Below are 14,823 nucleotides of genomic sequence, written 5' to 3' on the forward strand. Positions count from 1 at the left end.
AGGCTAAGGAGAGAGGCCTGAGAAGAATCCGACCTGCCAACACCTTAATCTCAGATCTCCAACCTCCAAAACTGTGAGAAAACAAATGTCTGTACTTTAAGCCACCAGTCTTATGGCAGCCCCCAGCAGATTAATACACTAGCCTCGCAGTCAGGCAGGGTCATCCACCACGCTCTATTTCGTAGAAATGAGTCACTAAGTTCAGCCCCACGGAAAAGGGGATGGAAATAGATACCCCTTATTGATGAAGGAGCATCAGAGAATTTGTGGACATATTTTAAAATCATCACAAAGGCATAGCAGGAAGGCAGCCAGATAGAATATAATAGTCATTTGGCTTTGGATGCTGGGAAGTCTAACAATTCAGATTTGGGGGAGGTACTGTTGCTAGGACATGAAGATGGGTTGGAAATGGAAGTGAGAGTGTGGGAAGCGAAAAGACTGAATTCTGGTTTGGGAACTGCCCAGCTGGACAGAGGGTCCTGACATTGCCGGAGAGACAAAGATCATGTCTGATGTGGAAAAGTCATAAACTCAGTCTTGGACATATTGTTTATGGTGCTTTGGAGACATCAAAATGGAGATGTCCAATAGTCACTTGGATTCATGAGAGACTTCTTTCTTTAGTAATAATTAAACCATCATGCATGAAAAAGATTGCTTAGGAATACTACTGAGTGAGAAGGTAAGGAGCATGCCTTGAGAGATGCCAACATCCACAGGTTGGACAGAGGAAGGGAAGTCTGAATGAGACTGAGATGGAGGAGGGAACTAAAGTGTGTTATAGCTGGAGACTTACCAGTTCAGATCATGTATGGCTGCAAGTAACAGGGATCCAAAATAACAGTGGCTTAAAAAAGGATTTTTTCTTTCACTTATGTGAAAGACCAAAACCCCCATCTGTCACCCCTAGCAACCATTAATCTGTTCTCCATCTCTGTAATTTTGAGATGTTCTATAAATGGTATCATACAGAATGTGACCTTTTGAGATTGGCCTTTTTCACTCAGCATAATCCCCTTGAGATCTATGCAAGTGATTGTGGATATCCAAAGTTGTTTCCTTTTTATTGTTCACGGTATGGATGTACCCACGTTTTGTTTAGCCAGTCACCTATTGTAAAACATTTTGGTTGTTTCCATAGTTTTAGCCATTACAAATAGAACTGCTATGAACAATCATGTATAGGTTTTCATTTCTCTGGGATAAATGCCCAGGATTACAGTTTCTGGGCCATATGGTAAATGCATGTTTAGTTTTTAAGAAACAGCCAAACTGTATTCTGGAGTGTCTATAGCATTTGACATTCCCATCAGCAAGATATAAGAGATCCAGTTATCTGCATCCTTTCTAGCATTTGCTATTGCCACTATTTTTTTAATTGTTCTAATAATTGTTCAGTGAAGGCTCATTGTGGTCTTAATTTGCATCCCCCTGATCTCTATAGAGATGTTGAACATCTTTTCATGTGCCATCTGTTTAGTTTCTTCAGTGAAACATCTCTTCGTGTCTATCCATTTTGCAATTAGATTGTTTTTATTTTCTCTGTTGATTTTTCAGGGTTTTTCTTTTTCTTTTTTTTAACTGAAGTGTAGTTGACTCTATTTTACATTAGTTTCGGGTATACAACCTAGTGATTAGACAAGTCTGTATGCTGTGGCAGTTTTTATGTATACTAGATACGAGTTCTTTGTCAGATATACAGTTTGCAGATATTTTTCTTTGCCTGTAGTTTGTTCTTTCATCCTCTTAACATCCTTTTGCAGAGCAAAAGTTTTTAATTATGATGAAGTCTACTACTTGGTGTTTTTTCCCCCTGTATTATGCTTTTTGGGGTAATATCTAAGAACCTTTCACTAAGCCATATGTCTCAAAGATTTTCCCCTATATTTTCTTCTAAAAACTTGATAACTTTACATTTTAAATTTAACTCTGTGATCCGTGGGACCCCTGGGTGGCTCAGCGGTTGGGCGGCTGCCTTAGGCTCAGGTTGTGATCCCAGGATCTGGGATCGAGTCACACATCGGGGTCCTGTGAGGAGCCTGCTTCTCCCTCTGTCTGTGTCTCTGCCTCTCTCTCTCTCTGTGTATCTCTCATGAATAAATAAATAAATCTTTAAAAATAAATAAATCTGTGATCCATTTTAAGTTAAATTTTGTATAAGATATGAAATTTGAGTCAATGTTCATTTTTAAAGAGATGGATGTCCAGTTGTTCAGCACCATTTTTTGCAAAGACTATCTTTCCTTCATTGAATTGCTTTTGTATCTTTCTCAAAAACCAGATGAGCATATTTCTGTGGGTCCATTTATGGGTTCTTTTTTCTGTTCCATTGATCTGTCTGTTCCTCTGCCAATACCACATAATCTTGATTAGAGTAACTGCATAATAAGTCTTGAAATCAGGTTGACTGATTATTCTCACTTTATTATTCTTTTGCAAAATTGTTTTTTTAAAGTTTTGGGGTTTTTTGATGATTTTATTTATTTATTCATGAAAGAGAAAGAGAGAGAGAGAGAGGCAGAGACATAGGCTGAGGGAGAAGCAGGCTTCCTTCAAGGAGCCCGATGCAGGACTCAATCCCAGATCCCAGGATCACGCCCTGGGCCAAAGGCTGATGCTCAACACTGAGCCACCCAGGCATCCCTGCAAAAGTGTTTATTCTAATTCCTTTGCCTTTCAATGCAAATTTTAGAATAGTCTTGCTAAAAATCTATGGGACATAGGTAGGAATGTATTAAACCTGTATATCAGTTTGTGGAGAATTAACATCTTCACTATGTTAAGTCTTCCAATCTATGACATGGTATGTGTCTCATTATTTTGATCTTTTATTTCTTTAAGATTTTATTTATTCATGAGACACACACACACACACACACACACACACACACACACACACACAGAGGCAGAGACACAGGGAGAGGGAGAAGCAAGCTCCATGCAGGGAGCCTAATGTGAGACTCGATCCAGGGACTCCAGGATCATGCCCTGGGCCAGAGGCAGGCACTAAACTGTTGAGCCACCCAGGGATCCCTGATCTTTTATTTCTTTTATCAGTATTTTATAGTTTTTAGCATACAGGTCCTACACATGTTTTGTTAGATTTGCACCTAAGTATTTATTTTTGAGCAAATAATACTATATTTTTAAATTTCAGGATGCACATTTTCATTGCTAGTATATAGAAGTACAGTTGATCTTGTACTCTGTGGCCTTCTTGAATTCATATATTATTCCCAGGAGGTTTTCCTCCCACTATGAATTTTCTATGAAGACAACCATTTCATTTGCAAATAGAGATAGTTTCATTTCTTATTTTCCAATCTTTATGCTTTTTTCCCTCTTTCATTGCCTTATTACACTAGCTAGAATTTCCAGTACTGTGATAATTCAGAGTGGTAGCAGGATGCCTAGGTGGCTCAGTCCATAGGTATCTAACTCTTGATTTCAGCTCAGGTCATGATCTCAGGGTCTTGAGATGGAGACCCAAGACAGGCTCTGCACTCAGCAAGGAGTCTGCTTGAGTTTCTCTCTCTCCCTCTGCCCCTTCACTTACTTGTACTAAACATACATACATACATACTTAAAAAAAAAAAAAAGATTGGTAGGAATGAGAATTCTCTCTTTGTTCCCAATTTTAGGGGGAGATTCAATTTTTCTTTTTTTTTTAATTTTTTAAAAACATTTTTATTTATTTATGACAGTCACAGAGAGAGAGAGAGAGAGGCAGGGACATAGGCAGAGGGAGAAGCAGGCTCCATGCACCGAGAGCCCGACGTGGGATTCGATCCCGGGTCTCCAGGATCGCGCCCTGGGCCAAAGGCAGGCACCAAACCGCTGCACCACCCAGGGATCCCTCAATTTTTCACCATTACCTATGATGTTAACTGTAGGCTTTTTGTTAGATATTCCTTATTAGAATAAGGAATTCTCTGAGAGTATTTGTCATGAATGGGTGTTGAATTCTGTCAAATTTTTCTACATTAATATGACTTTGTGATTTTTTTTTAGCTTATTAATATGGTGGATCTATTGAGTAATTTTTAAATATTGAACATGCCTTGCATTCCTGGAATAAACTCTATTTGGTCACGGCAGAGAATTTTCTTTCTATATTACTGAATTATATTTGCTAATATTTTGTTAGGGACTTTGCATCTGCATTCATGGGAAATATTGGTTTGTAGTTTCCTTTTTTTTTTTTGGTACTGTCTTTGTTTTCTGATATTGGGTAATACTAGCTTCATAAAACAAATTGAGACATGTTCCTTCCTATTTTCTGAAATAGATTATGTAGAATTGGTGTGCATTCTTTAAACATTTGGTAGAATTCTCCAATGAAACAGTCTGGGACCGGATGTTTCTTTTTTAGGAGTTTTAAGTTGCAAATTCAATTTGCTTAATAGATACAGTGCTATCCAAATTATCTCTTTCATTTTGGGTGAATTGTGATGGGCTGTATTTCAAGGAACTGATCCATTTCGTTGAGGTTGTCAAATTTATGTATGTAGATTTGTTCATAGTATCCTCTTACTATCTTTTTGATGATGGTCTTTAATGACATCACCTGTGTCTTTCTTGTCCAGAAGCAGAAGTCCTTTCCTTGGCATTTGGAAGGTGTGGTCCTAAACCTTTGCCTAAGTTATGTATTCCCCTGTCGCCCTGTCTCCCTGATCCTTACATGATGGGTCCCCTGACTGGGGTTTATGCCAGGCTCTCTCTACCACAGTCTTCCTGATCAGATTTACCCTCATTTCTATCCATATGCAGACCTCTTCCTTCAAGCTAGACTAGAACCCTAAGTTCCTAGACCTGTGTCTCCAACTGCCTACCCTGCAGTGCTCCCTTGAATGTGTTACAGGCACATTAAATACAGCCCATCCAAAACTGAGTTCACCATCCTCTCCCCAGATCTGCTGCCCCTCTAGAACCCTAGTCTCCACGAATGGCAGTACCATTTCCTGGCCAGAGACCTAGGAATTGGCCTTGGACCTCCTCCCCCTTTCACACCTACTTCTTGTCATCATCATTGAGGGCTGTCAGTTGTACATTGTAAACATCTCTGGATTCTTACCATCTTTGCCACACACCAAGCCACCCACCTGCACCATTGCTGTCACCTGCATCACTCTTATCCGGACACTTTGCCTTAGAAGAGTGGCCAGAGCAAAAGTTCTCAAATGCACATCCAACCATGGCACACCCCGTGAGGTCTCCTGTGTACTTAGATAAGGCTCAGACTCCCTTTCTTGGGACAAGTAAGGCCCTGGATGATCTGGCCCATGGTTAAGTCTTGGGCATCTTGCCCAGATCCCTTTGTAAGTCTCCCTATGCCAGAGCCCCACAACCGTACTGGATTGTAACTGCCTGTTTAATTAAACAACACGTGCACTAGAATGCCTGTTCTTTGATTCTGGAGGTTATGCTTCCCACTCTCCTGCCCTAGGCCCAACACAGTGTATGTGAAGATAAGGCTGCTTGAAAATGGGAGTAAAGGTTGCACTTGGGGTCAAAATCGCTGGTTCCACTACTCACACTCCTCGTGCCACCTGGAGCAAAGCACTTCCGCCTCGGGTTTCCCATATGCAGAATGGGTGCAATCATTCTTCCTCTTTTCAGTGATATAATCAGAAAACAGATATTCGTCGCTGTGAACCAGGACGCCGTAATTTGGTCTCCTCCACCACCTTTTCCCAACAATCTAAATGGTGCGTGGCCCGAAGCAGGACCCAACGCAGGTGGCCGCAGATTTTCAGGAAGCACTCGCTGTCAGATCGCTGCAGGTGCAGGGAGCCTCAAGTGTCCGGGAATTTTGCCTCAGGCAAAGGCTGGCCCCACCTGCCCCAGCTCCGCCCAGACGCCTGAGGAAACCCCAGAGAGACCGGCCGCCCTCAGGCGCGAGGCCCGCCCCCTCCCTGACTTGGCTTCCGGGGCAGAACGAGGCGCCCTGCTATTGGCTGTTGCTCTCTGGCGTCACCAGGGCGCGCCCGCCCGTGCGAAAGTGTCTGAGCAGCCGCTGGGCGCAGTCGCCGTGCAGGTGTGCAGGCGCCTGCTGACCTTTGCCCCCAACCCCGTGAGCCCAAACCCGACAGCTCGGGGCGCTTGGCAAGACCGGCCGCCGCGGCCAGGTAGGTTGCGGGTGTGGGCCGGGCCGGGTCTCAGCCTCCCTCCCCGTCTGCCGCTGCGGTGGGCACGGGCCCCGGATCCTGGGCCGCTGCAGATAGATTACAGGGACGGGGTGGGCCCTCGTGAGGTCCCGCTGAGCGCCGGGGACTGAGCTGGGGGACTGGGGCAGGGGGCCGAGCAAACGTGGTGGAACGTGCCGCCCCATGTCTCAGACTGCGAGGCTTGTGTGTTTCTGCCTGGAATCTCTGCCTCTTTGCCTAAGGACCCTTTTCTAAGAGTTGAATTGGGCTCGTGCTCTGTTGCACGGTGGTAATTACCGCAAAAGCACCAGAGCCACTTTCTAATTAGTACTTTGGCAGATGATTTCTTTAAGCTTCATTCCTGCTTCTGTAAAATGGGACGTTGTACCAGAGGGGATTGCTATCGGGCAGAATGAGAACCTGACCGTACCTGTCATGTGGGAAGGGCATAGTCCGCGGGGCCTGGGGTAATCTTGGAGAGCAGGTGACCAGCCTTATCCCTGAAGCAGCAGCCAGCCTGTGACCACATTTTCCCCCGCTGACAGCAGACAAGGTGTCCATGGGCCTCTAGATGTGTTGGAGGTCCAACCCCCACCACCTCTTGAATACTTTAGCCCAAGCCAAGAATTTCAGTGTCACCTGCACTTGGATTCAAGTCCCGGGTCTTTTCTCTCCTAGGGAACTTGGACAAATCCCTTCATCTTTCTAAGCCTGTTTTTTTCATCTGAAGTGGGGCTAACAGTACCTACCTTCCACAATTGTCAAGAGAATCTAATCAGGCATTGTAGGTAAAGCACTTAAAATAAGACCTGGCATTCATTGAGAGCAGTAACTATTTCATCAGTGTGTGGAGCGTCTGCATGCATTTTGGTTTTAACAGATTTTTTTGACAGCATGGTTGTATAAGACAGGAGGGTGGAAATTTCAAAGCTCCTGGTTTTCTGGTTGAACTCCTTGGCCACTGCAGTGGTCAGATCAGTGACTTGGGTCTAATGAGTCTTTAACTGAACATGGCAAGTTGAACCATCAGGTGAGGACCAGGAATCTGGGACTACCTCCACGTGCCTGAGCATAAAGGGCTACTTTTTAAAGCAAGACCATGCAGGGCAGGGACTGTTTGGAATGAAGGACAAACTTAAAAACAAGAGGGACGCTTGGGTGGCTCAGTGGTTGAGTATCTGCCTTTGGCTCCTGGGATCAAGTCCTGTATCGGGCTCCCTGCAGGGAGCCTGCTTCTCCCTCTGCCTATGTCTCTGCCTCTCTGTGTGTCTCTCATGAATAAATAAATAAAATCTTAAAAAAAAACAAACAAGAGAATGGGGTTTGTCTTTGAGTAAAGCCTATAACTCAAAACAGGACCTGAGCCCTGTTGATACCTTCTAAGTGATTTGAGAAGGGAAGACACAGCCATGTTGACAATCACCAAGCTTTCCTAAGTAGTGAAAAGTCAATGCAGACTTCTCACATTTGCTCATTCAGCAGAGTGTAGTGTAAGGCCTTCTGTGTGCCAGGTACAGTGCTGGGCACCGTGGACTCAGCAGTGAAAGAGACAGATGTAGTCCCAGAACCCAGAGAGGAGACAGCCCAGTGATGCCTATCAGGCTTATAGGTCCTGCTCTTTGCCTACAGCCTCTTCCCTCAGGTAGCCTGAACTTCAGCAGGAGAAACTAAATAATTACTGTCTGGAGAGGTTGGTGTGGGCTGCTTCTAGAAGGCTAGGATAGCCTGGTAGGGGTTTGGACTTGGTAATGTGAGCAGTAGAAAGCATTTTCAGTAGAGGGGTTATAGGATCAAACTGGCATTTTTATGCCAGTGGGGGTGCCTGGGTGGCTCAGTTGGTTAAGTGTCTGCCTTTGGCTCAGGTCATGATCTCAAGGTCCTGGGATCAGCCCTGCATCGGGGTCCCTGCTCAGCAGAGATTGTACTTCTTCCTCTCCCTCTGCTCCTCCCCCTGCCCGCGCACACATGCATTCTCTCTCTCTGAAATAAAATCTCAAATAGATAAATAATAGATAAATGCTTGTACGCATGCCTATGAAAGCTGTGAAGCCAGTTTCACCAGTGGTCACTTGTCCATGCAGGGCCCTACTCTTAGCTAATTTCTAGTCCTGCGTATTTTAGCTCAGCACAACACAACTTCCTCGGAGAAACTAGACAAAGGCAGGATACTTTATCTTCACAGCAGCAGTCCCAGTTGTTGGGTCTTACTTATGACATCAGTTGTTCACATCAGTCTCTCCTGAAAGCAGGATGGCAGAGCCGAGGGTGTCTGATCTCTAGTTTGCCCAGTGCCTTGGTGGTGCCAGGTACAGTGTAAGCCTTCAGAAAGCACTGGTTGAAGGAATGCTGGAATCCCTGCCATCTAGATTAATGCCTGGCATGAAGTAGTCCTCTAGAAATGTTTCATTCCACACATTGAATTGAGCAAAAAATCACATTATAAAGTGTAACAGGGTGAAACAACTAATAAATGTGGACCACTTCCAGGAGTGTGCTGTGTCAGGCAGGGATGGCTGATGAGGCCAAAGGGCTTGGGCTGCAGCTCAGAGAACTATGGATCCTGCTGGTGGTTTCAGTGTCCTCTGTCCCCTAGGACCCACGTTTTTCTTCATAGGTTCTGATGCTGGTCTCCTGTAGAAAGTTGCTCACAACTCTGCTGCAGGCGCAGAAGTGGCCCTTTCAACCCTCCAGAAATATGAGACTGGTACAGTTCCAAGCACCCCACCTGTTGGGACCTCACCTGGGCTTGGAGTCAGGGAATGGCGGGGGGGTCATCAATCTCAACACCTTTGACCCCACACTGCCCAAGACGATGATGGAGTTCCTGGAGCAGGGAGAGGCTACTCTCTCAGTGGCAAGAAGGTAAATCAGCAGGCAGCATAGCCCTACAATGGCTGCCGTGCTACCCCTCCCCCTTCCCACCCCTATTCCTGCCCTGGGAAACAACCACTCTTTTGCAAGTGAGGAAGGTAACCCTACCTTTCCTTTCTCACCTATTCTCTTAGTGAAGAGCCTTAGAAATCTTGTATGACATCCTCAGGCCCAGGGATGGTGATTAACTATCTCAAGGCCAGACGTTCAGTGGTGGAGCCAGAACTCTCCTTTGTCACACTGCCTTCCCCAGGGGATTAAGTTCCTGTCTACCTGAGGAGTCTGGGACCTGGGCTCCCAGGAGGCATCTTGGGAAGCTTGAGGGAGTCTTTGAACGCTTGGCTCCTTAGAGGAGAGAGGACTGCAAAGAGATGTTCTTAAAGGTGGTTCTTGGGTTTGGGCTAGATTAGGTAGGGACTTCCCTCAAGCCAGGAGCTGTATGGAATCTGATAAACAATAAAATAAGAACCACTTTAGTTATTATTTTTACATATTAAACTGGTAAAAATACAAATGTTTTGACAGCGCAGTGTTGGTAACAAGTATGTTTCCTATATTGTCATAGTCGCAAAAGATTGGAAACTACTTCCATGTCCCTCATCAGGTAATTGGGTGTATCTGTACTGTGCAGGTATACACAGTCATATCAAAAAAGGGGAAAGCTATATACTGTTATGCGGATATCTCCCAAAAATATATATTTTTAAAAGATGTATTTAGTGTACTATCATTTGTGTAAAAAAAAAAAAAAAAGCACAGGAGGAGAAGAGTATATGTAGAGCAACCATGAAGAGCTCCATAGGACATAGTAGCTGTGTCCAAGGATGGAGAAGGGTGACTAGGAGAAGGGGTGGAAGAGAGGGCTTTCCAATCCCCTTACATGACATGTATTACCTAATGGGAGAAAGGAAACCAACACTGTGCTGATAACAGTGGTCTGATATCAAAGGATAATAGCTGGGTTTGATTTGCATACTGATTGTGATGGTTGATAGATCTAGAAGATATATTTATTTGAAAAAGCAAAACTTGCAGCTGCGGTAGTACCTACCACCTCAGCATGCCCAAGCGTTGCCGGCCTGTTCCTAATCAGTCCTTCTCTTCTGCTCTGGTCTCTACAGAGCTTTGGCTGCCCAGTTGCCAGTCCTACCACGGTCAGAGGTGACCTTCCTGGCCCCAGTCACACGGCCAGACAAGGTGGTATGTGTGGGAATGAATTATGTAGACCACTGCAAAGAGCAGAATGTTCCTGTGCCAAAGGAGCCTATCATCTTCAGCAAGTTTGCCAGCTCCATCGTGGGGCCCTATGATGAGGTCATCCTCCCACCAGAGAGCCAGGTCAGTGCCTCCTCATAGGCCCCCTGAGTCAAGGGCCCAGCATAGGGGGCTTAGCACTCAGCATCCAGCCTAAAGGAGCTACCTGTTGCTTAGTAGTGCTTTCAGCAGAAACTACAGGGGATTATTCAGTGTAAGGCTGGTCTCAGGTAAAAAAAAAAAAAAAAAGAGATCAACATATTGCAAAAATAATATACCTTAATTATTTTTTTAAAAATTCCGCATGCATCTCCTAAGAATAAGTACAATGTCCTATGTGACATGTCCTAATAACCACTATCACCACTAAGAAAATTAACATGAATAATACCTAATATGTAGTCTAATGGGGAATATTCCCAGTTGCCCGCAAAGATGACTTTTTTGCTTGTTGAACCAGGATCTTTCAAGGTCATGCAGTGTACTTGGTTATGTCTCTTTAGTGCTTTTAGTCTGGAACAGGGATCACAGACTTTTTCAAAGGGTCAATCAGTAAATAATAGACTGTGAATGCCACAGAGTGTCTGTTGCAACAGCTCATCTTTGCCCCTGTCATGTGAAAGCAGCCGTGGATGATACATAAATGAGTGAATATGGCTGTGTTCCAGAAAAACTATTTGTAAAAGGACCCAGCTAGCTGGATCTGGCCCATGGGCCATAGTTTACTGACTTCTGATATCAAACAATCCCCCTGCCCTTTTCTTTCATGCCACTGACTTGGAAGAATCCTGGCAGGTTGTTTTTAGCATATTCACACTCTGTTTCCTCATGATTAGATTTAGGTTAAACATTTTTGTCAAGAATTCTACATAGAGGAATTAGTTAGTTAGTTCATTTGGGCTGCTATAACAAAATACCACAGACTAGGGGCTTTTAAACCACAGAAATTTTTTTCTGGAGGCTGGGAATACCGGATCAGGTGCTGATACATTTGGTGCTTGTTGAGAGCTGACTTCCTGGTTCATAGGTGACTGTGTTTTTGCGGTTTTCTCACATGGAAGCTCTCTGGGGTCTCTTTTATAAGGACATTTAACCCTATTCATTAGGGCTTTGCCTTCATCACCTAGTCACTTCCCAAAGGCTCTGCCTCCTAGTATCATCACATTGGGGGTTGGGCTTCAAGATAGGAATTTGGGGGTAGGGGTATATGCAGTCTGAAGCACCAGATGTGCACTGCACCCCATTGGGAGGCTTATGTCAGATGGTCCTAAAGTTTGGTCACTTGGCTTATTTGACATTCACTAGATCTCTTCATGGGAAAGGTGCATTTCACTGTGATAATTAATAAACAGCCTACAGGGTGGGAAGCTGAGACCCTGTGACTACCTTTTGCCCCACAGCATTTCATCCAGGAGCCTCACCTGAATCTATTATTGTATTGGGGGTTAGAAAAAGGCTTTTTTCTTTTTTTTAAATCATGCTGCCTTCTACTATTAGCTGGCATTCTGTGAAGGAAAACTTCCTTTTTTTTACTCCTTTCCCCTTAGTAGCACTGTGTATTCCTGATTTTCATTTTTATCCAATATGTTGTAGTGCATCACTTACTTTCCTTTTTATACTTAAATGGTCTCAATTTGGCCAGTGGTTGGCTTCAAGTTGGTCCCAGGCCTGTCACTTTTTGGGTACTTCCTTGCTTTCTGGCCAAGATATTCCAGGCTCATCTTGTACCATCTTGGACCTGGGATTAGCCATTTCTGCCAAGGAACCTAGTTCTGTACAGTGGGGAGCAATGCTAGAGACCAGGTGTCAGATGTGCTCAAAGCAATTCTGCTTGTTACCATTAGAAAGAGCAGGCAGTTTCAAAGGCTAAATTGTATCTATCTTATAGTTGCATTTTGCTGATTATGGGAAAGGCTAAGCATGGTTTCCTTTTTCTGTGGCTGTGCCCATTTAAGTGAGTTAATACCTGAAAGCACTTAGGATGCTATTGGCACATAGTAATGTTAGCTATTACTTGGTATTCATTCTTTTTTGAAAGCATCAAGTGACTTGTAAATTCAGTGCCCAGACTCATGTTGCCTTTTTTTTTTTTAATTTATAATCTCTACATTCAATATGGAGTTCAAACTCACAACCCCAAGATCAGAAGTCACATGCTGTACCAACTGAGCCAGCCAGGCGTCCCTCATGTTGCCTTCCACCTGTAGTCACAGTGGGGAGCTGTGCTGCCTGCCACTGCCCACGTTTTTGGGTCTACAAGCCACACTTCCCCCTCTCGTTCCTACATCTGGCTCATGGTAATGACAACTGTGGGCCCACAGCCAACCACACTGTTGAGAGACCTAGGCCCTGAAGCACAGTGTGCAGCCCCTCAGCATGAGCCCCCCGCAGAGCCAGGCAGTTCACTGCTCCTTTCTCTATAGGAGGTGGACTGGGAGGTGGAGCTGGCTGTGGTCATTGGAAAGAAAGGCAAGCGTATCAAGGTAAGGTGGAAGAGGCACCAGCTGTCTCTGGCATTGGGAAACGGTCAGCACCTACCTGCTCCCTGACTGCCTTGTTCCTTACATGTCTTTGGCTAGTTCTGGCAACTAACATGGGATGAAGGCTTTATTATGGGGATTGGTATCACCATGATGCTCTAACTTCCAAACTGGCCAAATCCCCTGTCCCCTAAAGGCCACAGATGCTATGGCACATGTGGCCGGCTTCACTGTGGCTCATGATGTAAGTGCTCGTGACTGGCAAATGAGACGCAACGGAAAGCAGTGGCTGCTGGGAAAAACCTTTGACACCTTCTGCCCCCTGGGCCCTGCCTTGGTGACCAAGGACAGTATAGCAGGTAGGTCTTGGATAGCCCACATGGGGACTCTTCCTGCTCTTGCGTGGATATGTCGGAGTAAACGAAAAGCCACACTCAGGAAATTGGAGGTGGCATTGCACAGGCCTCCTTCCATGTTCCTCACTCTAGAGGTGGTATAACTTCCTCTAGCTGCCACTATCCATGAGCATCTTTAAGTTGGAAAGAAGCAGAAGTTGGCTGTTGAGCATTGGAAAATGGCTGTCAAAAGCCTGTGCCTTTTCCCCAATAAGGGAGAGGTGAGAGTGCAACAGGACCCCCACAGCCAGTGTTACCAGGGTAGCAACAGTTCTAGTGGTGCTACCACTAGAAACAAGGGCACAGTGAGTCTGGAGGAAGGCCCATGATTAAGAGGGCAGAGCACAGCCATTTGTGTGGGGGCACGTCCATACAGTCCAGCTTTATACCACCCCATGCAGACAACATCAGTAAAGTGAACTTGTGTTCGGCTGCTCTGAGGGGTGGGGGTAAGCACATAAAGCGAAAAAGATGTAAGTGCTCATTAGTCTGGACACTGGTAGAGATAAGCAGTCCCTTGCTCCCCTGCCATCAGGTGCAGGAGGCATCAGTGCCCCTGCCTGGGTGGTTACCCTGCTGCAGTTGACAGCTTCTGCTGGGGATAGAGGAGAGTCTGGGCCATCCCCTTCTTAACCCACCCAGCTGACCACTGGCAAATGCTCTGCTAGATGATGGATGCATGAGGACCTGAGAAGGCCAATGTCCATACAGAAAGTTCCAGGGTACGGAGTGCTGACTGGGCATAAAGTGCCAGGAACACATGCAGGGAGACAAAGCAGACAGACCTTTCACCTGGCCAGTCACAAAGCCACCCTGTGCATTTGCTTTCTGAATAAAGGGAGGGGTTTGAGGGAAAACAAGGAAAACCTCAAGGTGGTGCTTTTACACTTTTCAGATCCACACAACTTAAAGATCTGCTGCCGAGTGAATGGGGAGGTGGTCCAGAGCAGCAATACCAACCAGATGGTATTTAAGACGGAAGAGCTGATAGCTTGGGTCTCCCAGTAAGTGGGATGGGGCTCTACTCCACACACCCACCTGAGGCTGAGCCTCCCAGCCCTGGCTCTGGCCACCTCAGTCCTTGGTCTCACCTGCCTCTTCTGCCCCAGGTTCGTCACTCTTTACCCAGGGGATGTCATCCTGACTGGGACCCCCCCAGGTGTTGGTGTATTCAGGAAACCTCCAGTTTTTCTCAAGGTAGGTTGATTAAAGGCTGGAAGGGAACAAAGACCCAGAATTCCTGGCAGGCTTGAGAAATCCAGGCCTGTATGAGGCCAAAGGACTAACATACTCCTGGCCTGCTATGTTCCAGAAGGGCGATGAAGTTCAATGTGAAATCGAAGAACTAGGCATCATCATCAACAAGGTTGTGTGATGACTCTCCCAGAGGCCCTGGACTTAACAGGTGGGACATCCATTCCCACACAGTGTCAGCTGCCTCTTCCAGGCAGAGGGAGAGGAAGCTGGCTTTCCTTGTCAATAAAATTCTCAGCCAAAGCAGCAGCTTGGCTTCTGCTACAGTTTGTCATCTTTTAGGGTTTCAGGGAATAAGACTGGGCACTCTCACAGGGTGGGGAAGGAGAGAGTAGATAACCCAAAAAAGACACTCCTGGGCTTGGGAAGAAGACTTGTCCAGTCCCTTTGTTGAACACACCAAAGGATGGAAAATGCAAG

General features: G+C 45.5%; 1 protein-coding gene across 5 annotated transcripts; it reads left to right on the plus strand.

The window, feature by feature from the left end:
* The first annotated feature begins 4,199 nt into the window (after positions 1-4,199).
* LOC140601429 (oxaloacetate tautomerase FAHD2A, mitochondrial) lies at positions 4,200-14,652 on the plus strand. Of its 5 annotated transcripts, none has more exons than XM_072770315.1 (9): positions 5,971-6,131; positions 6,828-6,937; positions 8,764-9,011; positions 10,142-10,358; positions 12,698-12,757; positions 12,951-13,113; positions 14,045-14,153; positions 14,259-14,346; positions 14,462-14,652. In XM_072770315.1, exons 3-9 carry the CDS (start codon positions 8,770-8,772, stop codon positions 14,522-14,524), a joined length of 942 nt encoding a protein of 313 aa, XP_072626416.1. In that variant the 5' UTR covers positions 5,971-6,131; positions 6,828-6,937; positions 8,764-8,769; the 3' UTR covers positions 14,525-14,652. The 5 variants fall into 5 exon arrangements, with proteins under 5 accessions (XP_072626420.1, XP_072626415.1, XP_072626416.1 ...); XM_072770317.1 differs by having other exon boundaries at positions 5,992-6,131; positions 6,828-6,933; XM_072770314.1 differs by lacking the exon at positions 6,828-6,937 and having other exon boundaries at positions 5,967-6,131.
* Positions 14,653-14,823: the final 171 nt, after the last annotated feature.

The sequence above is a fragment of the Canis lupus genome, chromosome 12, assembly GCF_048164855.1.
Source record: "Canis lupus baileyi chromosome 12, mCanLup2.hap1, whole genome shotgun sequence".
Lineage (NCBI taxonomy): Eukaryota > Metazoa > Chordata > Mammalia > Carnivora > Canidae > Canis > Canis lupus.

Bases quoted from the DNA above. Each gene is read 5' to 3' on its own strand.
- LOC140601429 (XM_072770314.1), top strand. From the start codon at position 8,770: ATGCTGGTCTCCTGTAGAAAGTTGCTCACAACTCTGCTGCAGGCGCAG. The intron at 9,012-10,141 runs GTAAATCAGCAG...TGGTCTCTACAG, and splicing joins ACTCTCTCAGTGGCAAGAAG to AGCTTTGGCTGCCCAGTTGC. The intron at 14,154-14,258 runs GTAAGTGGGATG...CTTCTGCCCCAG, and splicing joins CTGATAGCTTGGGTCTCCCA to GTTCGTCACTCTTTACCCAG.